This window comes from Capsella rubella, unplaced genomic scaffold (genome assembly GCF_000375325.1).
Source record: "Capsella rubella cultivar Monte Gargano unplaced genomic scaffold, Caprub1_0 scaffold_2, whole genome shotgun sequence".
NCBI lineage: Eukaryota > Viridiplantae > Streptophyta > Magnoliopsida > Brassicales > Brassicaceae > Capsella > Capsella rubella.
In genome coordinates this window covers 10,532,311-10,559,472 of record NW_006238922.1, presented here as the reverse complement: position 1 = coordinate 10,559,472, position 27,162 = coordinate 10,532,311, and the positions used below count along the sequence as shown (strand labels likewise).

The 27,162-nt window shown below is 31.9% G+C and overlaps 2 protein-coding genes across 2 annotated transcripts; both read right to left on the bottom strand.

Moving 5' to 3' along the window:
- Positions 1–235: 235 nt before the first annotated feature.
- LOC17895354 (sucrose transport protein SUC5) lies at positions 236–2,652 on the bottom strand. Its single transcript, XM_006301745.2, has 3 exons — positions 1,300–2,652; positions 1,146–1,209; positions 236–666 (listed from the first exon to the last, which is right to left on the bottom strand). Exons 1-3 carry the CDS (start codon positions 2,557–2,559, stop codon positions 449–451), a joined length of 1,542 nt encoding a protein of 513 aa, XP_006301807.1. The 5' UTR covers positions 2,560–2,652; the 3' UTR covers positions 236–448.
- A 1,872-nt stretch (positions 2,653–4,524) lies between these two features.
- Positions 4,525–6,625, bottom strand: LOC17895359 (sucrose transport protein SUC1). The gene is made up of 3 exons (XM_006302087.2): positions 5,286–6,625; positions 5,118–5,181; positions 4,525–5,006 (listed from the first exon to the last, which is right to left on the bottom strand). The coding sequence occupies exons 1-3, from the start codon at positions 6,543–6,545 to the stop codon at positions 4,786–4,788; spliced, it is 1,545 nt and encodes a 514-aa protein (XP_006302149.1). The 5' UTR covers positions 6,546–6,625; the 3' UTR covers positions 4,525–4,785.
- Positions 6,626–27,162: the final 20,537 nt, after the last annotated feature.

Below are 27,162 nucleotides of genomic sequence, written 5' to 3'. Positions count from 1 at the left end.
CAAATCTCACCAAATCTCATCAAATCTCAAACTATTTTTTCTTTTTTAAAATGGAAAACTATAACAAATCCACCAAAATACCTTAAAACCCCACTTAAATCTCCTAAAATCCAAAATATCATGAGTTCCACAAAATCCTTCCAAATCATAATTTGAATACACCCCCCCCCCCCCCCAGTATTTATTGGCGGTCAAACAAAAGAAGAAAAAAAAATCCACTTTATATAAAAAGTAAAATAAAAAAACACAATCAAATATAAATATTTTTTCAATACACAGTAAAATATTTTTAAAGAAAAAACCAAAGGAAATATGAAATACAGACGATCCAAAGAGGTTTATTACATTATCTCACTCCACCCATTCATTTATAGGTTCTTCATTCTGTTTTGCACAAAACTATTATATCTAAATGGGAATTTTTTTTCTTCTTAAAGAAAACAGTAAACTAATGGAACCCCATAGCCCCTGACTGCATTGGTGCATCCGGAGGCAGTGAAGGTATAACAGTTAACGCTAATACTGCACTTATCGCTGCCGCAATTGCTCCGACCACGAATGCCGGTAAATTCCCACCGCCGAATTGTGCGTCGAAAGGTCCACTTAAAAATGATACTATCATTTGTGGTATCACAATCGCTATATTCAAAACTCCTAATGAAAGTCCTGAAATAATAATAAAAAAAAGTAACGTTTTCTGTCATTTATGTTACTGCAGAAATTAAACTGTTTTTAGTTAGAAACATTTATGGGGAAAAATTTGCATGTTGATGATCAACGGAAAGATATAAAACTTACTACTACTATTTAAGCTAATAAATCTCATCCTAGTAAATGCTATGGATAAATTTGTAGACTTTTATCCACAAAAGAAGAAAATAGATTTTGAAGAAAAGAAAAAAGAAAGTTACAATTGAGGAAATATATATTTCCTTTTGTTTTTTTCTATGCAACTGAGGAAATATTTACTTTTTGATTAGATATGCATGAAAATGGAAACATAATCTATCACTTAGTCAGTAAATCTATTCAGAATCAAACGTTTGAACTCACCTAAAGGCTATGATAACATTTCTGGCCTAACATCATCAGAATCAGACCCTAAGATTCGTAACTCAAATTAGAAAAAAGATAAAATTATTTACCTTGGCCTGCACCGGAGCTGTTAGAGAATATGGACGCTAGTGCAAATGGAACACTGAATGTAATCTGTACCAATAAAGATTAAGAACTTTTTAAAACTTTTTGAAGAAAAAAAGACAAAAACCAAAAAAAATGACAAAACAAAAGTGCACTTACAGCTAATGGTATACCAAGAACGGTAAAGAGACTTAACGCTCCAGCTCTAATAGCAGGGGTAGGTCCGGCTAAAGGACCGGCGATTTTCCGGTGATGTTCGGCTGATTTCGTAACGAGAACCGTCATGGCCAAAGCAATGGCGAGGATGAAATTCACCAAACCCCAAAGACGTTTGGCTCCTCCCATTTTCCGACCAATCCATTCAACACCAAGCGAGACGAAACCAAGAAGTATAGAATTAAACATCAAACCCAAAGCACCACTGTGAACTCCTTGGTTATAAAGATCCTTCAACCGTTCATTCCCGTTTGAGTTACCACCGAACACTTCACGACCCATCCAATCCGTATCATACAAAATAAAAGGGAACCAAGCGATCCAGTTGATAGCCGTGACGATCAGAAGCATCCACATGGGACGTTCCATGACTTTGAGAGCTCCAAATATTTCTCGAAAGAAAAAAAGACCTGACTTTTTATTGTCGTCTGCCTGCGGTGGCTTAGACCATTGTTTTTCTTTAACGTACCATAGAGACGAGAAGGTGACGAGGAGGAGGAGAGTGATGGATACGAAGAAACAGCTCTTGAGATTGGCGCAGTAGGTGTCGCAAGCTTTGGTCACTGTGAACGGAAACATCTTGTGAATGTTGGTGTAAGATCCAGCAGCGTAACCTAAAACGTTCCCGACCGCCATAAAAAACGAGAAACACGCGTTGGCGAGACGCGTTCTTTTGGCGTCACCAGCGGCTAGATCGCCTAAGAAAGCACGGCATGGTCCTTGTAAAGTGTTGTTCGCCACGTCAAGGATCCAAAACCCGACAGTGAAGATAATAATGGCTCGGGTCTTTACCTTCTCCCCTATTGGATCTCCCAATTTATGTCCAAGATCCGCCGCGAACCCGATAAAGAAAACGGAGAGAGCTACGAGCACGGCTCCGACGGCGATGAACGGACGACGACGACCAAATCTCGACTCGGAACGGTCACTGTAGTAACCGACGATTGGTTGAACAAGAATACCGGAGATTGGACCGCAGAGCCACATGTAAGCCGACCACTTGTGAGGGATCCCAAGGAGTTGCACGTAAGGAGTCAAAAGAGAGAGCTGTAAGGCCCAACCGAACTGTATTCCGGCGGCGATGGAAGCGACGGAGACGATTTTTCGAAGTGGAGATGGTTGATCGGGATCTTCGGAGGACGACTGTATCTCTAACGCCGCCGCAGCGTTGGCGGCTCTGACTGCTCCGTACTCTCCTCCCATTATGAAAAAACACGTCCAGACAAAAACTCCAAGGTTTTAGAGGAAAAAAAAAGAAAATTTTATTTTCCTTTTGTTTTTTTTTTCTTGTAACGTTTTTAGAAAAGTGAGATTTTTAGTTTTGTGAGGTAGGAAATGAGAGATTTTAAGTTGTAATTTATAGGCCAAGGGTAAAGACACGTGGCTGTTTAGGACATTGATTTCTGCTTTGTATTTTTCGTATCTGCTGTGTTATTGTCAGGTTGACTACTAAACTAGCTTGTTTATACAGACTAATTATGGTTTTTATTGTTTAATATTACTTACTTTAAATTAATTTTTTCAACTTTACCTAAAAAAAAAGATATGAAATTTGTCAATACACATTAACTATTAAGTCAAAGTTTCAGCTTTATCCTCATCTATAAAAGAAAATATAAAAGAATGTCATAACCTCTATATTTGGATCTTTCTTGTTTAGCAAAGCAAACAAGTTTTCACCGTCGAGAAGAGTGTCGCAAGGTTCACCTTCAAGACTGATACAATCGTTTATGGTATTTGCAAAATTAGAATATTACATTACCAAGGAAAATTTTTCTTAGTAATAATGGTTTATACAGACTAATTATGGTTTTTATTGTTTAATATTACTTACTTTAAATTATTTTTTTCAACTTTACCAAAAAAAAAGATATGAAATTTGTCAATACACATTAACTATTAGTCTATTAAGTCAAAGTTATTCAGCTTTACACTACCAAAAAAAAAAAGTTATTCGGCTTTATCCTCATCTATAAAAAAAAAACAAAAGAATGTCATAACCTCTCTATTTGGATCTTCCTTGTTTAGCAAAGCAAACAAGTTTTCAGTTTTCACCGTCGAGAAGAGTGTCTAAAGGTTCACCTTCAAGACTGATACAATTGTTTATGGTATTTGCCAAATTCGAATATTGCATTACCAATGAAAACTTTTCTTAGTAATAATGGAAACTTTACTTTTTATAGGTATGAATAAAACAATTAATTATTCAAATCAAAACTTTTTTCTTGATTGGTTGTTACTTTAGAGTATGTCTACAACCATTTTGTATATACAGTTCAAAAATCTAATAAATCATATGTTACAAACTTTATATTTTCTTTTTTTTGATTTACAGCTAAAATATTTCATTATTCAATTTATTTGGCTGTACAAAGTTATTTTTCTAAAACACATAATTTGTTTATTTTGTTAACAGTAACCAATCAGGGCCTATTAATCTATTGACTATGGAAGACACTTTTTTTGGATAAGAAATATACTGTAGTTAGAAAGAAAATAATGGAGTCTTGAAAGACAAATTTGGTAAGTGAATCAAAGGTTATAGAATCCCTTTATTACAAGTAAGCAAGATATTTGACCATAATGAGGTATTAATTAACTTTCCCAAAGTGATTATCAAAAGACTGGGCTCATAAACCTTAATCTATAAGTTGAGTTTTGATCAAGGTCCAACTCGAAAAGTCCTCAAATTGATATTTGTTTTCTTTTTATGTATCCAAAAAACTCTATCTGGCCCAAAGGCCTTCATCGATTATGTTGCGCCAGTCTTTGCTCTCATCTGGGGACACTCTCTATCTCAACTGGAGTCTTTGCTCCTTAAAATTCAATTACCCCATCTTTTCCTCATAGCCCTTCTGCTCGCCCGACCTGATCTCAATCCTCTCTTCACAACTTCACATACACAGCCTATCCGTTTCAGCTTTTAGGTTCGAATTGTTCTTGTAACTTAAAAGACTTGCTATTTTTTCCCCTAGCTAGAGAGAGTCTGTTGTTTATAACTCTGCCTGTTTTTTCACCGCGGATAAAGTAATTTAGTTACCTTCAATCATTCTAAATTATAAAGTTATTCATCTTTTTCTCCATGTATAAAAGTGTTGCCAATTGCCATGAATTATTACCAGTGTTTTTGTATGGAAGCATTTTTTTCTACTTACGAAAACAAAACAGTAAAAAAAAACTGTAGTCTCATACATCACTTATTGACGACCAAACAAAAGAAAAACAACTTCTATTTAAAATCAGTAACAAAGTAAAAAAAAAAGCTAAAGGAAGGGTGAAATACAGATTACCCAAGCTGGTTTATTAGAGTTTATCACTTTTATCCCACTCTCTTTTTTTTTGGTTCTTTTTAGGGGTTTTGCACAATAATACTGTATTTGATCATGAGTTTCATTATAAAAAAAAAAAAAAAAAGACAACATAGTAAAGCTAGTGGAATCCCATGGCTCCTGTCTTCATGGCAGGTGCGTCCGGTGGCGGTGAAGGTAAAACGGTTAAGGCTAATACTCCACTAATCGCTGCAGCAATCGCTCCAACGATGAACGCCGGTAAGTTTCCACCACCGAAGAGTGCATCGAAAGGTCCACCTCCTAGTGATACTATCATTTGTGGTATCACAATCGCCAAATTTAAAACTCCCAACGAAAGTCCTGTAAAATAAAATAAAATGAACGGATTAGATAAAGTTATGTAGTAGTCCCACGTTATAAGAATCAAACCAATACATTTTGTAACTTGAATAAAGTTAAAAGAATAGTTACCTTGGCCTGCACCGGTGCAGCTTGAAAAGATGGACGCTAGCGCAAATGGTGTACTGAAAGTGATCTGTAATGATAAAATAAACGAATCAGTTAATATATGTACCTTTAACCCAAAAAAGAAAACCAAAAACAAAATTAGAGTAGAAAACAAAAGTGTACTATACTTACAGCTAATGGAATACCAAGAACAGCAAAGAGACTTAAAGCTCCAGCTTTAATACTACTGCTCGGTCCGGCTAATTCACCGGCGACTTTCCGGTGATCCTCGGCATATTTTGTAACGAGAACGGTCATGGCCAAACCGGCGGCGAGGATGAAATTCACAAGCCCCCAAAGTCGTTTAGCTCCTCCTAGTTTCCGACCAATCCATTCAACACCAAGTGACATGAAACCAAGAACTATAGAGTTAAACATCAGTCCCATTGCACCAGACTGGACTCCAAGGCTGTATAGTTTCTTCGACCGCTCGTTTCCATCTGAATCTCCTCCGTACACTTCACGACCCATCCAATCAGTATCGAACAAAAGAAAAGGGAACCAAGCGATCCAGTTCAAGGCCGTGACGATTAGAAGCATCCACATGGGACGTTTCATGACTTTGAAAGCTCCAAAGATCTCTCCGAACAAAGGAACGCTTGAGGTATTCTCGTCGTCGTCGGGGTTTCTCGGCGGCGGTGACCATTGTTTGTCTTTAACGTACCAAAGAGACGTGACGGTGACGATGAGGAGGAGAGTGATGGATAAGAAGAAACAAGTCTTGAGATTGGCGCAGTAGATGTCGCAAGCTTTGGTCATTGTGAACGGAAACATCTTGTGAAGGTCAGTGTAAGATCCAGCAGCGTAACCCAAGACGTTTCCGACCGCCATAAAAAAGGAGAAAAACGCGTTTGCGACTCGCGTTTTTTTAGCGTCACCGGCGGCTAAATCGGCTAAGAAAGCACGGCAAGGTCCTTGTAAGGTGTTGTTAGCCACGTCAAGAATCCAAAACCCGAGAGCAAAGATTCCAATGGCTCGAACCTTTATCTTCTGGTCGAGCTTATCTCCCATTTTATTACCAATATCCGCCGCGTAACCGATGAGGAAAACGGCGACGGCGACGAGCGCGGCTCCGCTGGCTATGAAGGGACGACGGCGACCGAATCTTGAGGTGCATCGGTCACTGTGGAAACCGACGATTGGTTGAACAATCATACCGGAGACTGGACCACAGAGCCAAATGAGAGATGACCATTTGTGAGGGATCCCAAGGAGTTGTACGTAAGGTGTGAGAAGAGAGAGCTGTAAAGCCCACCCGAACTGAACACCGGCGGCTATGGAAGCGACGGAGATGATTTTACGAAGCGGAGAAGGTTGGTCGAAATCTTCCGACGACTGTGTCTCAAGACCCGCCGCATCTTTACTGGATTTTTCTGTTTCGAAAGCTCCCATTATCTCAGGAACAAGAAGTAAAAAAAAAAAAAAAAACACACACACGAATAGACAAAATAGAAAACTTTAGAGGTAAAAAAAAAGAAAAGAGAATTTGTTTATTTTCCTTTTTCTTTTTTTTTTTTGTTTTTTCTCTGTCTTTTCTCTCTGTTTTTTTTTTTTTTGGTTTTCTAAGTGAAGTTTTTGTTTTTGTGGTGTAGGAGACGAGAGCTTGGAACTGTATTTATAGGCGAGGAAAAAGAAGAGAAAATTAGTTTTTAAAAAAAAAAAATATGTATTATTACACTTGGAGATGATTATTTTTCGGATAAGAAATACAAGTTAGAAATTTTTTTAATTGTGTGAGTGTATGGCAAGGTAGGGACACGTGTCAGTTAGGACATTAACTCCTGTTTCTTTTTTCTTTTTTTACGGGATTTAATTGGTTTCGCATTTTTCTTGCAGCAAGTGTGACTTGGACGTTGATTCAATTTCTCTCTCACAGTTTATAGTAAGTTTCTCTCTTTTTTAGAAAAAAAAATTCCGATTTTTACTAATGTTTTTTTTGTTTGGATGGAAAATAATGCTTTCATGAATTCTGATTGGGTACAAAAATTACTTTTGCAAATCGACCTAGCTAGTTATTTATGTCACAACTCAAAACATATATGACTCAAGGCACATATAATGATTTTTCAAAAGCAACATATGATTTTGTATACACCAGCTACGATTTTGTATGATCTGACGTATTAATTAACATGGATCAAGTCCTAACAAATCAGGCTCCAATCTCGGTCATGGGATGCCAAATATTCCATGATCACACATACCTCACGATCATGCCATGTTCATATAGTCGAGAGAATATCTCTCACAAAGGTCCAACTGGCTAAATAATTTCCAAAACTGATGCATACAATCTTATCCGAACAACCACAAAGATGGTATGTGTGTTATCCTTGACGTCCAAGAGTTTAGACCCAAACGTTCAATTCCCGCTTTGTAAACATGACAATGTAATCTTATCACAAACAATAATACAAAAACACTTGGTTTATATCCGTTTATATGACCGTGCATGGCGACTATTTTTTTTTTGTTTATTACGAAAAAATTTAGTGTTATATATTGAAAAGACTGATTTTTAATACGCTCACATTGTTTCTGACCCCCAATTCATTAAGTTTATATTATTACATAACTTTTTTTTTTGAACAAAATATTATTACATTACTTATTATCGCATATTCACAACTAAACCAATTTTATAACGTAAATTTAGGGCTCTGCCACAGAAAATTTCACCCTAACATTTTGTTTCTTATAATGCAAAGATATGATCCTACGATCTCACAGTACTCAAAACTACAATTCCCATTTATTTTGGATTTGTTGTCCAATATTAATAAGCGCTTTGCTTTTCTTTACATTTCAATATTTCATTATTTCAATATTACATTTTCTTAATTTGTTAAACAGAAAACTCCATATACATTGTTTTTTTTTTCCCAATTTTCAACCGAACAGACTTTGACTTGAGAAAAATACTAGTATATATTAAATAACTAAAGCATTTACTTGTAGAAACTCTTGGATTTTAGTTGTCTGTAAACTAGTCTCAAGTGGCTCTTATGTTTGTAGTAGACTGGATCCTATATTTGTCAACTCCTAACGCTGTCTTTCTATACCCCGCCAGTCTTAACTACTTGGACTTATGTTCCGTAGTTATAAAATAGTGATCCACAGAAGAATAAATCTGAAAAAATAAGATAAATCATTTTAATTTCAGAATTAATTAGGTAGATAACCAAATTCTGGAACTTAATTAGGCAAATATCTATATATGTTTATAATAGAAATACACTCAAATGGATTTGTAAGAAGTATATATGAGACATTATATTGGTTACCTAATTACATAAATGATCAGTGGCGGATGCAGAATTTCTTTTTACCTGGGGCACTAAATTTTAAGATGAAAAATATACTTTCAATTTATCAAAAAAAAAATATTAATATTTTCTTATTTATATTTTCTTATTTATATTTTCTTATTTAATATATATATTTTTTTAGATATTTAGATTTACTTATCTAACCATATCACACAAACTTAAACACTAAAAATAATATATATATATATATATATATATATATATATATATATTAATTACAAAATGATAATATTCTTAATGTTACTAATTTGCTAATTTTACTATCAATTTTATAAATAAGATATGTGTATACTATACAAAAAAATATGAACTAGTTTTTCTAAAATTAAACTGGAAAAAGAAAATATAAATATCTAAAATTGATAAAAGCATATAATTTTATAGTACTAATGAGCAAAAGGAGGCTCAAACTGACGTTAGTAATGCTGAAAAATTAAGGAAATAGTACTAATGAGCAAAAGGGGCTCGAACTCACGTTGGTAATGCTCAATAGCTGTCTATATGCCAGTTGAGCTAACTGTCAAATTAGCATATAAATACTTGTTAAATGTTAAAAAGTAGTATGGGGCACGTGCCCCACCTACTTACTGCCTGGGTCCGCCCCTGTAAATGATCAATATGAGACATTGGTTATCTATGATATGCAGTAAACGTCACAGGTCTTATGTTATATGGCTTTTATGTTAGCCAAATATAAAGCAATTGACATCACAAACAAGGTTCAAAACATTTGCATCACTTCATAAAGTTTTGATTATTTAAGTTACTCATGACTCATAAATAGCAGAAAATTACATCCACTATAAATGAAAGGAAATCAATGTCTCCCGCAAAACAAAGTGGACACTAGATCGAACAATCCGTTTGCTTATTGTTCGAGGGGAATGCCAATAATATAAGTACACCATGAGTTAAATAACCACAAAAAAAAACTCAAAAGGTTTTGTCAGAATGAAATAAGAATTTGTTTTTCCCCGAAATTATAGGGTCGGGGATCGGGACCCCAAAAGAAGCTTATATACATAGTTTGTTAGCCTACAAAAGATTGTGGTTCGCACCATCATTATGCACTCGTAGTTGGATATGACTAGGCAATGAGTATTTTTTTGCTTAGTTTTCTTTTAAAGTTCAACTATTCGTATATTATTCTATGAGATTAGTCAACATATTAATCACTGGAGGATCCATTATTAGTATTTAATAACTCAGAACACTATAAAAATATAAAAAAGGTAAAAAGACAACAATAAAAAAATGTAAATAGAACAACATAACGAATTAGAGAATGTCCAAAACTTAAAATAATTTACAATCTTTACTTTTTCTCTCCAAAAACAGTTTTTTAGCGCCAAAAATATATAGACCTGAAAAAGTAGTCTTTTCATCAATTTTTGCTCAATTAATTAATTTATTTATTTAACAGCTAATCTTTACATCATTAACGGAAAAGAAATATAAAACTCAAAAGATAGATAAATAACAATATTTCAAAGCTGTCATCGTCACCCAAATCTCAACTATTGAATATTTCACTCTGCACCACCTTAGGGATATCGTTGAATGAGTCTATTATGTTTTGCTTAGCTTCACATATAATGTGAATGTTCAAACAATCTTTAGTTTTTGAATCTGCTTTGAACAAGTAAGAAGGTGTGGTAGAATGTGTGTCTACTCTAAAATGGAACTAGGAAATCGCTTTGGAAAGCTTCCAAAACCAGCACAACACAAAAGTTTCTCTTAAATAAAAATGTTTTACTTTACAACCAAAATATAGTTATACTAAGATGATGATAATACTAATAAATTTTGACAATATGGCGTGGCGTAATTAGGATGTCGGGATTGGACATCATTGTTATTTTAGAAGAAGAGAGCGCATAATTGTCAAAAAGGTGACTCGGCTAGAAGCACAATCGTTGCCTCGAAAACAGAGCTTCTCTCTCTCTTGAAGGCGATTTCCAGCGAAGCTCCGTTTCTTTTCTTTTTTATTTTTCTCGATCGGTGCTTCATTTAGGGCTCCGTCAATCACTGTTGATTCACGGGTGAGTAGCTTTTCCTCTCTGTCGACGGTGGTGGGAAGTCTCCTTCGATGTGGTTGTGGCTCTGGTTTCTGCGGTGAAGTTTCTATGCGGCTGTGGTACCCGTTTTGAAGACGGCGGGGAGATTCATGGATCTTCAAGGCTCAGCCGTTAGATCTAGAGGCTGTGGCTACGGCGGAAGTCGGTGGAGGCTAGGAGGGTTCCGTCGTTTGATGTGGAGGTTAACGGTAGATCTTGGATCTTAGATGGCCGTGGCGGAGTTACGGGTTAGGAGGTTTGTGTTGAGCCGCCGCTTCCTATTTCCGCCGTCTCTCGGCATCCTCCCGTCCAGCTCGAGGAGAAGCTACTCGGATCTACGGCGAGCCCCGGATTCGAAGGAGAGAAGATAGATCTGAGTATGGCGAGTTGCTAGGTCGGGACTCGCCACCGCGGAACCGTGTTGTCAGGGTGATTAGCTTTCCGGGAGGTTTGTAGCGGGTTTGGCGCGACGGAGAAGAAGGGGCCATCACCGAAAACCGGTCTCTTTTGGTTTTGGCCTCCAAACCTCCGTCGAAGCCGCAAAGCCGTGGACCTTGAGACCGCCGGATTTCCGGCTCCGATCACCTTTGCCTCCGGCGATCAGCAGGATCCGATTCTTTCTTTTGGTTCGTGGGATTTTGTTTTTCCTTTGCTTGTTGGATCTCGCGTGTAAGGCGGCCCAGCCCATTTGGGTTTATTCGAATTAATATATATATTTTGAAAAAAAAAAAAAAAAACAAAAAGGTAACGATGGAAGCTGTTGACTCATTGACCTATCTAATTACATATATTTCAACTATTTGTTCACACTCTATCTTTCAATTATTATTTTCTTAGTTCGTGTATCTAATTTATCTATTGATTAACACTTATCTTCTTCTCTTTTTATTATTCTTTTTCTTTTTAGTTCAAAATTACTCTATTAGATAGTCCCTAGTTACATCTTACACAATACATTAACAGAAAACTCATTTAATATTATAGCTTTTAGCAACAACAAAACTAGCTAGTACCCAAATATTAGTATGGAAATCAAACACAGCCTTTACAGTCAGAGTTACTAACAAATTATATTATTGTGGTTTCAAATAAGTATAGAAAGAAAACAAAAGGTGTGAAGGAAGACTTGTAGGGAACGATTAGTTCCAAAAATACCTATCTGATTATTATTATATCTAGCCGTTTATTTCAAAACGATCGCCAAAATTATTGGAGTTGAATTTGTATTGATGTGTGTTTAATATTTTGATGTATTCACTTCTAAGTTGACAGTTTGGAAATATCGCATGGACTTGAGTTGTATTTTCTGTTGTTTTCCTCTTGTTCTTTACTCTAGTTTCAACTGTTGGTCTCAGATTCCCTTTTCTTTTGTCTTTTGATGTTATCGTCATCAAAATAATAATACTAATAATATTCTCTCTGGATTTGCTATCATTATCGTCTGTGTAATTTATTAAAAAATAAATAAATAAAAAAAAACTTAAACGATGATAGTGTAAGGTGAATATTCAAGGCAAATAACGTGTGACCGTCCATGCATAGGGATTACATACGGCACAAAAAAAAAACATATTTGCAAGTTCGCCATTCTAATAATATGTAACTATAGCATTTCTTAAATTGGGAGAATTTGTTAAATTTGTTAGATGTCGCATATGATTAGATTGTTTGCAGATATTTTAAGTTTTTAACGGAAACAACAAGACTGTACCAATAAAAAATGCTTACATGCAAATTAAGATGGACGTGGATATCGAATATTCTTAACATTTAACATTTTTTTTGTAGCCAGTTCTAGTCGGTTCGGATTATTATATTGCTCTCTTTAATCATAAGCTATAGCTATATAACAGATTGAAGAGATCAAAACATAAATTCTAAAATAAAAAAAAATAAAAAGTAGAATGGTCGGTACAAGAGGAAAAAAAGAAGAAGGAAAGAACGTCACAATTCTATAGGAGGCAACTTGCAATTGTGAGATTCAAAGATGAGTAAAAATGAAGGAACACGGTAGGTGATAGCCTAGTCGCCTTACCCTACTCAAAGGACATACGTATTAACATTGGTCTGGCTTTGTATTAATATCATCAATTTGCCTTTAAAATAATTTAAGACAAAATAGTCTATACAAAATTTTAATCAAATTATTCAAAATATCATATAAAATTATACATTTGTGGGTTATAATTATCTAAATTATAAATGAATTTCTCCTGTTTTTTATTTTCTAAAACGAATTCTATTGAGTTTCCAAAATAGCCAAAACAAAAAGAATCATGGGACCAAGCAGAGACTTGGTTGACTTTTAAAAGGACAACAAAACAGACAAAACAAAGCCACTACTCTCCATCACTCTATCAACATGTCTCTATAGAGAAGAAGAGAAGTGTTGTGTCTGAATTGAATCTTGAAATGTATCCCAACTTGTTCTATGGATTCGTCCTCTCATTATTCAGCCTGATTTTCCCCATCCTTTCCTTCCTCATCTCTGACTTTTCTTCCCCTATCTCATTTCGCTATTTCTGAAAATAATAATATTCACCATATGAAAAAGTTTAAAATCTACCCAACTTTTTTATATACAGAATAGTCAAAAGATCTTTTGTTTCGATTCTATTATTTTCCTTGGTTTGTTCTAGCATGACGGATGCATGACCTACATACCCTCAAATCAATTATCCTATATGTAACTATACATCTTTGATTGTGATAAGATTACCAATGTTATGTGTTTTTAGACTCTCAAACATGCATGTTGCAGATTAAAACTGTCTGTTTGTTATATTTTGTGTGTCTGTTTGTGTTTTATGGGTTATATTGTGTAACACTCGACGGTATATGGGTAAGAAGTTCAAAAATAAATCTATACATAATTTCCAAACTTGGAACAGTATAACACGTACGTTAAAATACGTGAATTGATCTGCTAACCACTTAAAGAAACCATACCGGTCTGTTAATTACTACAAATCTAACAAAAATTGTATCAACCGATTAGTTTAAATCAACTGTTTATAAGTGTACGTACGCCAACTATTAGTTTTTCCCATGAACAAGATCGAGAGAGATGAAACAGAATCTGGGAAAAGATAATTTCTTCATTCAAGTGTAAAATGAGATACAAATTAAGACTAAATACAAGTGAAACTAAACCACTGTGCTAATTAAACTATATAAGAGATTAAACCAAGCTAAACCAACTATATACATTCTCTAATACCAAAGCTACCTAGTATTCTTTTGTAGTTTCTTATACTAGAGTACTGAGCATTAGTTTTAGATTCATCGAACCATCACAAACCCAAGTTGAATCATTCAATAATTGTTATATATTAATGTGAGCATCTTAGCTAGCCTCTTTCGTCTTCTCTCCAACCCCCTCACGGGTTTTAAATAAAATAAAATTTAATAATTATTTATCAGTATTTCGACTTTAAAATTCTTGTCCTTGAAAATTTTGACGAATTTGCATGATTTTTTTTCTTTCATAACTTTAAATTGAATTATTGTATTTCTTAAACTTATTTTTGTTTGATAAAAAAAAAACTTATTTTTGTTGTTTCTTCTATCACACTGTCGACCTAATTACTTGGGTAAATATTTTTCTAACAAAGAGTATCAATTTGAAAAGAGATAAATTATATAATGCACATCGTACCGCTTCGAAGATTTTATAAGAAGCATAGTGGATGATAATAAAAAAACAAAACTAATATTATCGACGTTGTGTGGGTTTTTGGTTTATTTAGGGCTTCAAAATATGACGTATCAAATTGACTGATTCGAGAATACGATGGTACGATAATTAGAAAGACAAAAGTAATAAATTCACAAAAAGAGACAAAAGAAGTATTTAATTTGATCAGCAACAACAAAACAAAGAATATTAAGGCTGGGGTATGTTCACAAGTTTCCAAACGATATTTTTAAGATGGACCATGTTTCTTTGGTCATGACGAAAATTCACAGCTCACTAATTTGTTTCTTGTTTCTCTTTTCTTTTTCTTTTTTTTTTCTTAGAAAACATAATAAATTAAAGAGAATAGAATGTGCTATTCGTGTAACTTTCTTACCTCAGTTCGTTCAAAAAGATTGTGCTATTCGTGATTTTTGTTTTTAATCAAATAGTAGGTCTGAAATTTAGATTATAAGAAATCATAGAGTACACAGAATTGTGTGGAATATTATTTTCAATGTAAAATTTTTAACAGCAAAGTAAGTAACATCTTTATATAAAAAAGAGTAAAGTTAATCAACACTATAAGAAATGGTTAAAAAACGTCATAAAAATATATCTTAATCCACACAAGTAATTTAAAAATATATTTTCCGACCAAAAATAAAAAATAAAATCTTTTATTTTTTAATGTTTTAAGCAATTAATTAAGTGTCACGTAAAAACACATACTACACTATACTATATAGGTAGCAAATGTTGTACAAGAAATAGAATGAATGGATTAGCCACGTTTTAAAAATTCGAAGGTGCATTTATGTACAACGATGTACATGTCGGGAAATTATTAAAGATTCATTTTCATCTCGATCAGTATAACAAAATCAATTACAAAAGATTCCACCAAAAAAAAAAAAAATCAATTACAAAAGTACAAATGGGTTCCACAATCGTAGATTTGCACACCACACTTGACCAATTTAAAATTACAATTTCTTTTTTTTTGTCTATTTTCATAACTCTTCTGTATATGTCTACATGTATTTTTGAAGTATATGTCTACATGTATTTTTGAAGTCATTAAAGGATATACAAAATCAAGAAATTTTTTAAATCAAACCAAATTTGAAAACTCAAAATTTTAGAGTATCTTGTTTATATAACTCTTCTGTTTTGGTAGTCGACTTCGGTTAAACGCTATGATTTATACATTTTCATGGGATGAATTTTTCTCTCAGAACTTACAACTTCTAAAGGTTTTATATAATGCTAAGTTTAAAACGATATACATATATTTTTGTGTGGTGAGAGTTTGGTCTCCTATCTAGTATTTCGAGAGACCATGCTTAAGGAGAGAAGAGTGGCTTTGAAATACATATGAATAAAATCAATATTTTATGTCCATTTTGCCATTTTTTATTTTTTATTTTTATTTTTATTTTTTATTTTTTATCGAATCCATGCGAATTTGAAATACATATGAAGTAACTGAGTATGCCTTTTTAACGTAAAGACTTGGGATATATATTTTATGAGATGGTTTAGGTTTAAGGTTTGCATGCGATTAATTAGTAAAATTTCGTCATATCTTAAGAGTTTTTGCAAGAGGAGAATAATCCTGAAGATTCTCGTAGGTCTTGAATTACTGATGCTGCTAATTCAAATTTTTAATTCTATTAACAAACTTACACAATAACAACAAAAGTGTAATATAATACTTGAAACCAAAACATTTTCTAACTTATTTCAGTTATAGACGGAAAAAAAACAATTGGTTGGATTACAATTCACGTGGTTCTGCAAAAGAATTTTTTTTTATAATAATTTACATGATAAACCAAGTTTGGAGTTTTATAGCTCCGGAGACAAAATCACAGATAAGCTAGAATTTATCAAACGTATAAAAGATTCCTTGCACACAAAAAAAAAATAACATTTGTCATATATAATACCATAGCAAAATCAATCGAATTCTCGAGAATCTCAACCCAATACTCCAATAATATGTTCATTACAAGCTAAAGTCTAGAATCTCTTGCAGTTTTAAATATTCTTTTGCATCTCATACCATAGGTTTTCTATCGCTCACCGCAGAAAATTTCTTAACTATTATACAAACAATGTATTAGACAATGCCTGCTGCAAATGTATTAGTATGTCTGTAACTTGTCTTGAATGTTTTTTTTTTATTTTTTGATAAACTAAAGTAACTATCAACTATGGTGACGTAGTTGGTTAAAAAATAACTTAATTAAGAGTAGTAGTGTGAATGAATATACCATGTGCGTAACCATTCGTATAAGTTCGAAAGTGAGGGATTCACATGGAAAAAAACATACAATCTGGTTCCAAAACTCACAAAGCATACAGATTTGGCACGCAATAACCAAAATCGCAAATCAAGCCCAACTGGTCTGTTTTGTGATTGGTAGGAAGGTTTTTTCATTTGTAATGACGTTGACGTCATAGTGCCATACGGCCAATACCTTTTCGTAGCGTCATGGGGTCATCAGTTTAGGACTTGAGAGAGAGTCTCTCATTTGTCTATATCAAACTATTTTTTCTATTCCTCAATATTTGTTTTTGTTTTATATTTTGCCTTTTACCTCAAAAAGTAAAATTTTAGATTTGGTGATGATGTAAATGAAATTCTCACACTTTTTTCCCGAAAAGAAATCCACTTACCCTATTAAACTAATTTAAATGACTCACTTACACGTCAGAAACTTGAAAACACGGTTTTATTGTGGTCACATAAATCAATTGAATAAGTAAAAAGTGTTACAGGCAAAGATTTTAATACTGTTCCATTATAAAAGCTGAGCAGCCCTGAGCTACATATTACTAACAAAAATAGTATTAAAAGGTTGAATTTGTAGTGCTTTATGGTTTTGATAACTTATTTTTGCTCAGACAGATATACTCTCATGATTTCTTTATCTGCCCAAAAAGAAATTAAAAATCATTACATGATACATTATTAAAATTAGTTAATTGAAAGAAATATAAGAAAATGAAATAGAGAAACGTGTTTATCAAAAACTTTTAAACTGCATTGTACAATGTATATATCTCTAGGCAATATTATGCGAGTCTCAAACTATTAACATGATTTCTTGTAATAAACCCAGCATTTCCGGAATACACATGAGCTCTTAGCATTAGACCATTTTCAATGGGAGCATCTTAGAGAGTATCTTAGGAAATCTTAGTTTATGATATTCTCTAAGATGTACAAGATATTTTCTTAAAAAAGTTTTAGCCTAAAGTACTTTCTAAGATGTACAGTACAAGTATAGTATATAGATATTATCAATATCAACTTCAACTCATGTGTCTACTAAGGTCTTGTCTCTTTCAGTACGTTTCTGTATTTGCTTATTTATATCTAATTTTTTTGTTCTGCTGTTTAGAAATATCATATATTCCAAACTTTTTTTGGTAGACAAACTAAAATAACATGCCAATAATTCCTAATCAGAGATAATAAAAACCAGAATATACACATTATTTTCTTACTCTTAAAAAATAAATTTAAGTAATACTAGTATTGATCGTATATGGTCTCCAATAAATCAAAAACATATATGAAAAAAAATTGAGGTTTGATATAAAAAAAAAGGTCTATTAGATTCACCCACTGATTCATAGGCCAAGTGGGACTGCGATCTCCCACGGATACTTGGTTAACAATTTTGTCAACGTTAGCACCGGCCGTTATTCAAGTTCAGTTCTACAGTTGTTATAATGCTATATCATCAATTCATGAACAAAATTAAACTAGATATAATTACACGAGACAACCATAATTTGGTTAGTGGATAAGATATAGTATAATTACAACCTTAATTTCTTCTAGGGGTAATATTATTACTTGCATCAAATGTAATACATTACAAAAGTAGTCACTTTATCTACCCACTATAATAATTACTAATTAGAATTTTGTTCAAACACTTGCTTTGCCACTTCTAGGAATTGGTCGAATCAGATGTTTAGAATCTGGATTTAAACTATTATGACACTTATTAGAGTGGCTTATTTTCTTATTAAGTCCAATTAACCCGGTGGTGCGCTATTTGCACCTTTTAAAAAGTGGATATCATTTTATTTTATCTTAATTCGGATATAAAAATTATTTAAACAGAGCATGTAATTTTTATTTTTTTGACGAAGACAATTAAGTAATTAAAATTTGGAAGTAGATTTTGTTCTATAGAAAATGTAAGACAGTAGATAGATGATAGATATGCCGCAAAAACAATGTCGTCATCTAATATTTTGCTTAATACCAAGACATTATTAGTTTATTTGACAACCTGAGATACACATTAGGATCACATGTGTTTTTTTTTCCACAGAATCTATCTTATCATAAATGAATGGATCTTGGGCATAGATCCACCAGATAAGTTACCGCCACACAACTACATCTTGGTTCTGCATGTTGGTGTTTGTGTACGTAGCCGATTTCACAACACAAGATGCCGTAAAGAATTTGGCCAATGGAGTTAGAGAAAATCACAAGCCCATGATCGTTTGGTATATAGTATAATGCATGTGCATATACAAACTTCTATACGTTTATAAAAAGAAAAAAAAAACAAAATTTAGCTTAAGTATAACACAAATAAAAAAAAATCGGATAAAAATATCTCTGATGCATTTAGTGTACACATACACTAAATGAATTTTTTAATTACTAGTAATAACTGCAGATCTCTGCATTAGTCCAAATTCTTTCGTCAAAAAGCTTCGATTAGTAAAATAATTAAGAACCGACGTCATATACGATTATCGAAACTTTCCACTTACGATGAATATGGGTGGGATGTGTAGAGATATAATTTGCCACATGCATACTTATATATAGCAGAGTAGGTGGTGACAATATAGGGTAGGGCCAATGGCATGATCATATTTTCAAAGAGCATGGAAACATATCGATCTATATAGGGTCGATATAGGTAATGCCATGTTTTTGATTCGTATCCACCCCCACAATCACAATAAACATATTCGACCATGACATGTATAGTATAATGTGCTCGTCTTGTAGACGTTGAAAAAGTTTAGTAACACATGAATAAAATGTAATTCAGATAGATATCGTATAGTAGGGTAAATAGGATAGAATAGTAAAATCAATGATTAAAGATTGTGGAAGCAAAGATTGATCAATTATGTGGTTAATAAGGATATGCAAAATAGTCAAGAAAAGTTGAAAAAACTTATCCAAAATCTTATCAACATTAAGAAAGTTTTTGACCTTATTAGCTACTTGATGGGGGAAAAAAGAAGTCGTCGACCTTTCTACGGCGAATCCTGAAACGAGGAGAGAAATAAATGTGAGAAAAGGCACTGATTTCAAGTGATGATAAAGTTGCAGATACTACAACGAATCGTCATTGTGAGTTATGAGTCATATCTACGTGCAAATGGATATAACTAAAAAATTTATGATTCACTGTTTCTCTCCACTACGAAATTTTGTAGGAAAATAAATGGGAAAGAACATTAATTGTACTTATGATGCCTGAAAACATAAAGTTCAGTTCGAGACTATGAACTGAAATGTACAGTTTCCAAAGTTAAGATCATGTCTGGACCATTTTCCCATCGTTTGTGTCGGAACTGGAGCTGTTGGTAAAATACTCTTGCTCGTATCCTTGTACTTATCGATAAATGTAGTTAGTAGCTTACACAACTAGTAATATAGTATAATGGAATAAGAGTTGAATAATTAATGGCTTAACTACAGTACCTAACAAATTCAGCTAATTCTTGGAAAAGAAAAAAAACAAATTCAGCTAATTCAAAAATCTAGAATTTGCTTTTCATTTTCATTTTCATTTTCAAATCAAATAAAAATATGTATTGAAGGAGCCCAACACTCATGTTGCTGGTTTTAGCAGCCGCAATGCCGCATGCGTGACCAAGACACCACTAAACCGAAGTGTGGTATTGACTCCAATTAAACCCTTTTAAAAATTGAAATAAAAATACTAAAAGTCTCTGCACATGTTGAAAAACCATAATTATGAATTACATGTAATGTCGCAACCCGAAACCCTAGTTGACAACTTAATATGTGTATTCTACTCTATATATATTTGCAATGTTTAATTCCTACGCTTTACACGCAAGATAAAAAAAAAATCTCGATATAAGATTGTGGAATATAAGAGTTACTACTAAAAGAATTAAATTTCCATAAACTACATGTGCTGCCAACTATGATCAGATGCAAAACAACCCTTTAGACCAGTATCAACAATCCACTTTGATATACGTACATTAGTTAATGGATATCAAAAGTGGTACAGATAAGAGGGTTAATTTGAGATTAAAAAAAATGAGGTACTTTAATAAATCATGTAGCTATATCAAGAAATGAATTTGTCTGAGGTATATAATCAAAAGGTGTAAGAATTGTGTTCTTCTTTGGGAATATGTCAAGACAAAAATTGAGATGCAGAGAACAACACTTTTAAGATGCTGACTAGTGAATTTTCACATTTAAAAGGTAAAACGAGTGGATTCGAAAAGTACCAAGGCAATCAAGAAACACAATACGATAATGTGTGATACAATTATTGGCTCCCAATTTGATATTGCTCATGTCAATTTTTTCTTTGTTTTTTTTTTTTTTGTCATAGTCAAAAGTACCTATCGGCTGCCCATCAGATTCTCCCAAGAGACCCTAAACCCAAATACGACTAACTTACATTAATATGTGAATATGTCTTGTGGCTGTTCTCTTTAGACCATCCACCAAAAGAATATCCCTAAAAATATGCGCTCCTCTTTGTTGTTGATATTGATCTTCTCAGTCTTTCGACTGTATTACATGAAGATTGCCAAAAAAAAGTTGAATAGATTGGAGATGTATGGCCCATATAATATTGATAAAACTATATATTGGGCTTGTATTTATTAATGGATATCATTAAGGCCCATTATCATATTAATGGTCTACGTAGTATACTTGTATTAATGATGCTTCTTCCGTGCTTTGTTTTGGACTCGGTCTAACAGTAAGATACTACTCTACAAATAAGATCTAAAACATGCATTTTGCTGTAAATTCGATAATAGTATTGTTTGATTCAAAGTTGTTCGGAAAATACTAATAGTCAAATTATATGCTTACATTTTAAAACTTAGTTAATTACGGATATAGTACTAATTATATTCCAAAGAGTTGGCCTTATGACTCGTTTGGGATTTTATTATTATTATTATTATTTTTTTTTTTTGTGTCTGTCTCTTTTGATTCTAAAATCTAAAGTTTATAAATTTATAAGCGAATTATTAAACAGGGAGGTGTCTGTCGACGAGTAACGAAGTCTGTCTTTTTCCTTTAAGAAATTGATATGCGATAAATACTCGATACTGACTCTTTAAAGTGGTGCCAATACTATGATATATTCTATTCCTTACCTAACTAGCTTAGCATTTACCTTTTTGCATAATGGAGTTGAATACGATCGTTCACTCCTTATATTATTTTTAAGGTCCCCTTTGTTTTTTTTTTGTATGTGAATGTGACCATGCATGAAGTTTAATTTCACTCTCCGTTATGTCTTTAATAATTTACATTTTCATACTAAATATTTACATATGTCATTAGCTCTAGATATATATGATATTCTAACAAATTAGAGCATGTTAGTCTTGATCAATGTTTAGATTGAAAAGAAATAAATCAAACTTTATGTCCAAAATCTAAATGCTTTACTTAGTTGCTAATAAGTGGCTGACACATGAGTAGTTTTAATCACTCTATTGGAATATATCTCATCTCGCAAACTTTTATGTCTATTTTGCGTCTATAGAATATCGAATTCATGCTCTTTCTATTTGAAATCATTGAAGTTTTTATGTTCTATTATTTTGTCCACATTATAAACTATTCCCATCAAACTTAGATTACCTTGTTGTATATGTGTCTCTCTCTCGCGTAAATACAGACTTTCTCCACGGAATCAGACGTGAATATAATACATTATGGTGGCTATACGTCTACTACACTATAGTTCGTCATTGCTTTAAGATCTATATATATAAAAATGCAAAATTAAAGAATTTGTTCACATATAATTACATATGTATATAGTTTAATTAATTTAATTTATCAGAAATTAATGAGGAATATTAAAGATTATAAGAATAAGGTTTGTACCAAAATATAGGAATCTACTTTCATAAAATGCATAGCTTTAAACAAAAGGAATGTGTTGTCTGCCATTTAGTGAAATTAAAATATATGCCCGTCTTAAGGAATACTTGGTTATCGCATATTAACCACACAAAAACTATATTATATGTTTCTTAGTAGAAAACTTTATGTGATTATGTAATACAATCTACATTACACTCACACGACCATGATCAGTTTTTTTCTCCTCCCTATCCAATATTCTTCCCTACATAGATAGTCAATTATTATTTCTTACGTACAGCTACTTTAACATAAGTTTTGGTGAAAACCATGATTATTGTAGGAGGCAAAGAACAATTTTAAAATTTTTCTTTGATCGATCGAAGGATTATAATATTGACCATCATGAGTACTGTCAGTAAAATTGTGGAACTTTAGCCCCTTGAGATTGGCCACGAGGCAACAACAACCTCTTTAGTTATGACGTACGAGACACTAACAATATAACTTATGTTGATTTGGAAGACACATGCTTTGGTCGATGACTCTATATATGTATTATGATTGACAAGCCGAATTATTAAACAAATGCCTATAAAGCCAACAACGAAAAACGTATTATATAGTTTAGTGTGTTAGTGATGATTTAAGAAATAGATTGATCGTGTCGTATTATCTGACCAGTCACTATCTTCTACTGGGTTTATGGGTGGCCGTACGTGCATTATTAATTTGCCTTTTATATAACTTATTTATAATGTACAGAGAAATTCCTTAATGGATTAACTTCGAATTTAGTTGGTGGTGTGGTGACTTGGGATAACTGATGGCTTACGAGGCATATTTTGAGCGTCGTATCGTATTTTTCTTTAAAGGCTTAGTTAACTTTTTAAAACAAAGCAAATTCGATGGTTAGCCTAAAATAGTATATAAATATGAAATATCTAAAATACTTTTATAAAGAGTGTGCGAACATATCAATTCTACTCCTTCAAAATAGATATGCATGCAAGTATTGAATTTTATTTTAAAAAGTAGTCAAGGGAATGCATATAGATTTTTTTTTTTTTTTTGAAAAAGAGGACTGCATATAGATGTTACGTAAAAAGTTAGTACGAAGACAAGAATAGTTGAATATAAACGATTTGGGAGTTTATTTTGTTCTTTCTTTCTTTCTAAGAGTTATTTTACTAGCCACTGAAAATGATCTAAATTACCACTCTAGTAATTTTATTGCCTTTTGCCTAGCATAATTATATTGAACATGATATGTACCTTTTTAAAAAAATATATTTGTGGAAGACTATCCAAGATCAAATATTCATATGAATGAATTTTTATCCACAAAGACTTGGATACATGATACCTATATTCTTAAATTCATTTATTCACATTCAGCCTAATTATTAGGTTTAAAGGAGTCAGTATTAATATACACTTCTCTTCCCATTCATATTTTAATCAAGTTTACATGTTTTTCAAGTATATTTTGTTTATGAAACAATAAATTTTGTGTAGTGCAAGAACCAATGCATAGGAAAAGTAGAAAGAGAGGTAGAGGTGCGCAACTTTTGACAAAATACATAAGTGAGGTTTTGTTAAAAGTTGACAATAAATCAAATATGGATAGGTGATATTAGTGTTTTACAAGTTAGGATACAAAAACAAAAGTACTTGTTTCAAATATTTTTTAGTTTCTTTGACAGCATATGTGGTTTTTTAAAATAAAAATTATTTAAGTTAGAAGAGCAATATTATAATTACGTGGATATGTTGAGTTTTGGACATGGAAAAGTCTCTAAAACTTATTTTTGCTTTTATAAAAAAAATTGTTTAACAAAAAAATATAACTCTCATAACTTAAATAATATTATTTTAGAAAATCAAATATGCTAGTAAAAAAATAAAGATGTTTGAAACAAATATTTTGTTGTTATACTCTAACTTGTAAAACATTGATATCACCTATCTATAATTGATTTATTATCAACAAAATCTCACTTACTGTATTCTGTTAAAAGCTGCAGACGTCTACATCTCTTTCCCCTTCCCAAGGTATTTGGTTTTTGCAGTACACAAAATCTATTGTTTGGTAAACAAATATATTGTAATTGCTTGTTTAAAGTTTCGTGTAGAAACATAAAAACAAAAGTGAAATGAAAAACAGAAGAGAAGAGATAGCGAAGTAGTAGTAATAAAAAGATGGGATGAAAAAACGTGTCAGGGGTTGCAAAAGTGAAGTGAATGTGAATATCTTCATTCAATGCTCAACAGTTATCCGACGTAATTAATAGTTATCAGCCGTTACGACAGAATCAAACGTTTCCTTTAATTCAATTGTTTTGCAGTTTTCCAATGGTGACATTAAAATAATAATTAGGCTTTTTATAATTTATATATATATATATATATATAATGGTGATATTTTGGTAGAAGAAATGCAACATCAAAATGTATCAATTTTTTTTGTTCTCTTTTGTTTTCACAATTAAAATGACATTAATATTTTCATAGAAGAAGTACATTGGAAAACTGTAACACTATTTTCTTTTTTACAATGTCAAAAAAATAAAAAAAAATAGTGTTATAATTTTTCAATGTATTCCTTCTTCGAAAATATTAATATCAACTTAATTGTTTTGGGTGTAAGTATAATAGTTCTATTGTTATTTTGCTGAACAAAATCTTTTTATTTTTTAATCATATTTCTTCAACTGTGTCAAACATACGAAAGTTTGAAATGTGGTCCTTAGCAAAGACATGGGTACACAAACATAACCACTAAATTGGAAACGGGTAAGTTCTTTCGACATACTGTATTTGAAGTGTTAAGTAATTATAGTAGAAATGAACGATCATTAATGTTTATATATTTATATGTAACTATTTTCATGGATCTCCTTTAAACCCTTTAAAATCACCATATCTCTTTCTAAAAGATTTACCATAAAAAAAAATGATCATCAGCAATGGTCACCGTATCGTCATTGTCGAATGTGTATATAATATATGAGAAGAAGGCAAGAACGTGAAACTTCTGAAGCCATGGAATTATTGATTTTGATAATTTCATTCATGACAATGTCTACAGGCTATATTTTTTATTGCTATGACTATGAGATATAGACTTAATGACATATGAATTGATATCCGAAGAGAAGGCAGGAAACCAAAAAAAGCCAGAAACTTATACCATAAAGAGAAATAAAAGTGATTATCGTGATCTTCTCTATCATTCTGTTTCTAATTTAGACATATATACGAAATAAAATGTTTACATTTTAAGATATAATTAAGAGATTACAGATGACACATGGTGACACATAAATTTTAGGGGGTTTTGATTTTAAAGGATGTTTTTTTTAAAATTTGTCCTTTTAGGTTTTCTGCGGTAAATTGTCAGTTATACCTAAATTACCCTTTTAAATAAATAAAATTAATTTTTAATTAATTTTTAAATTAAAACATATCAACAATTAAAGATTAATAAGATTTAATGTTAAACAAAAGAGTTTTGGATGAAAGTATGTTGATTTTGATATTGAAAAAATCATTCTGCAATATTTAGAATACATCTTCTGTATTCTAAATATTTTAGATTATGAATTCTGCACACTCTACATGTTCTAAAAATTGTAGATTACAAATTCTTCGCATTGCACTTGTTCTGAAAATTTTAGAATATATATATCTTCTAAAAAAATTAGAACTCAGGTTTGGTTGGTGTTCTACAAAATTTGGAATATGTATTCTACATGTTACTCTATATTCTACAAATTTTAGAATTTATTTTCTACACTTTACCCTATATTCTGCAAAAGTTAGATCATCAATTCTACACTTTACTCTTCGTTCTTCATATTTTAGAAAATGTATTCTACGAATTTTTAGAACTATCTTATACAAGGAAATTGAATCCTAAATTAAAGGAAACAAAATATTTTGTATTCCCTAATATCTAGAAATCATATATTTTTATTTTGAGTGAACGTTAAGTGTATATACAGTCCTTGAGTTTGACCAAAAATTAAAAACTAACAATATCAAAGAGCTAGTCTCAAACAATCTTCCTAGTTTAGGTTTGATAATCACGAACAAATGAAGTTTTTATTTTTCAGAAAATTTTGACATCGTCGAGTCTATCTTTGGTTTTTTTTACCTTTTTACAATATTAAATGAGAAGAGTTTTTTTTTAAAAGGAAAAATAATATATGTTTTTGATTTTTTTAGATTTAAGAATATCTTTTTTTTCTTACAGAAAATTTCCTAATTTGATGTTTTTTTTTTTCAAAAAGTTTGATGTTTATTTCCATATAATTTAAGTAAGGATATAATTGAGCATTTTCCTATTCTAAAACCTAATATACCAAACTTAAAAAAAGAAGGCATAAATGGACAAATTAAAAAAAAAACATCCTTTAAAATCAATTTTCCCTAAATTTTAACTAGGACTAAGTAAAATTATGCCATTAATTAAATAGATATGTGATTTTACATATTCCAAAACAAACATCTTCATATCAGTCTAATAGATTTTGGTTAAGTTTTCATATCCAAATTAAGATTTTATCTACAATGACTGATGATTTAAGATATGGCGATGTAATAACTGTTTTTAACTGTAATTAATCGTATACAAATGACACGATCATAGGATATATCAATTTAGAAATAAATTTAATATTGTATTTTAACGACTTGAGTCATTAATTGTAACATCGACAAAACAAATATTTTTTAGAAACAAAAGCGTAAGAAATTAATCCGCTAAAATCCATTTTGT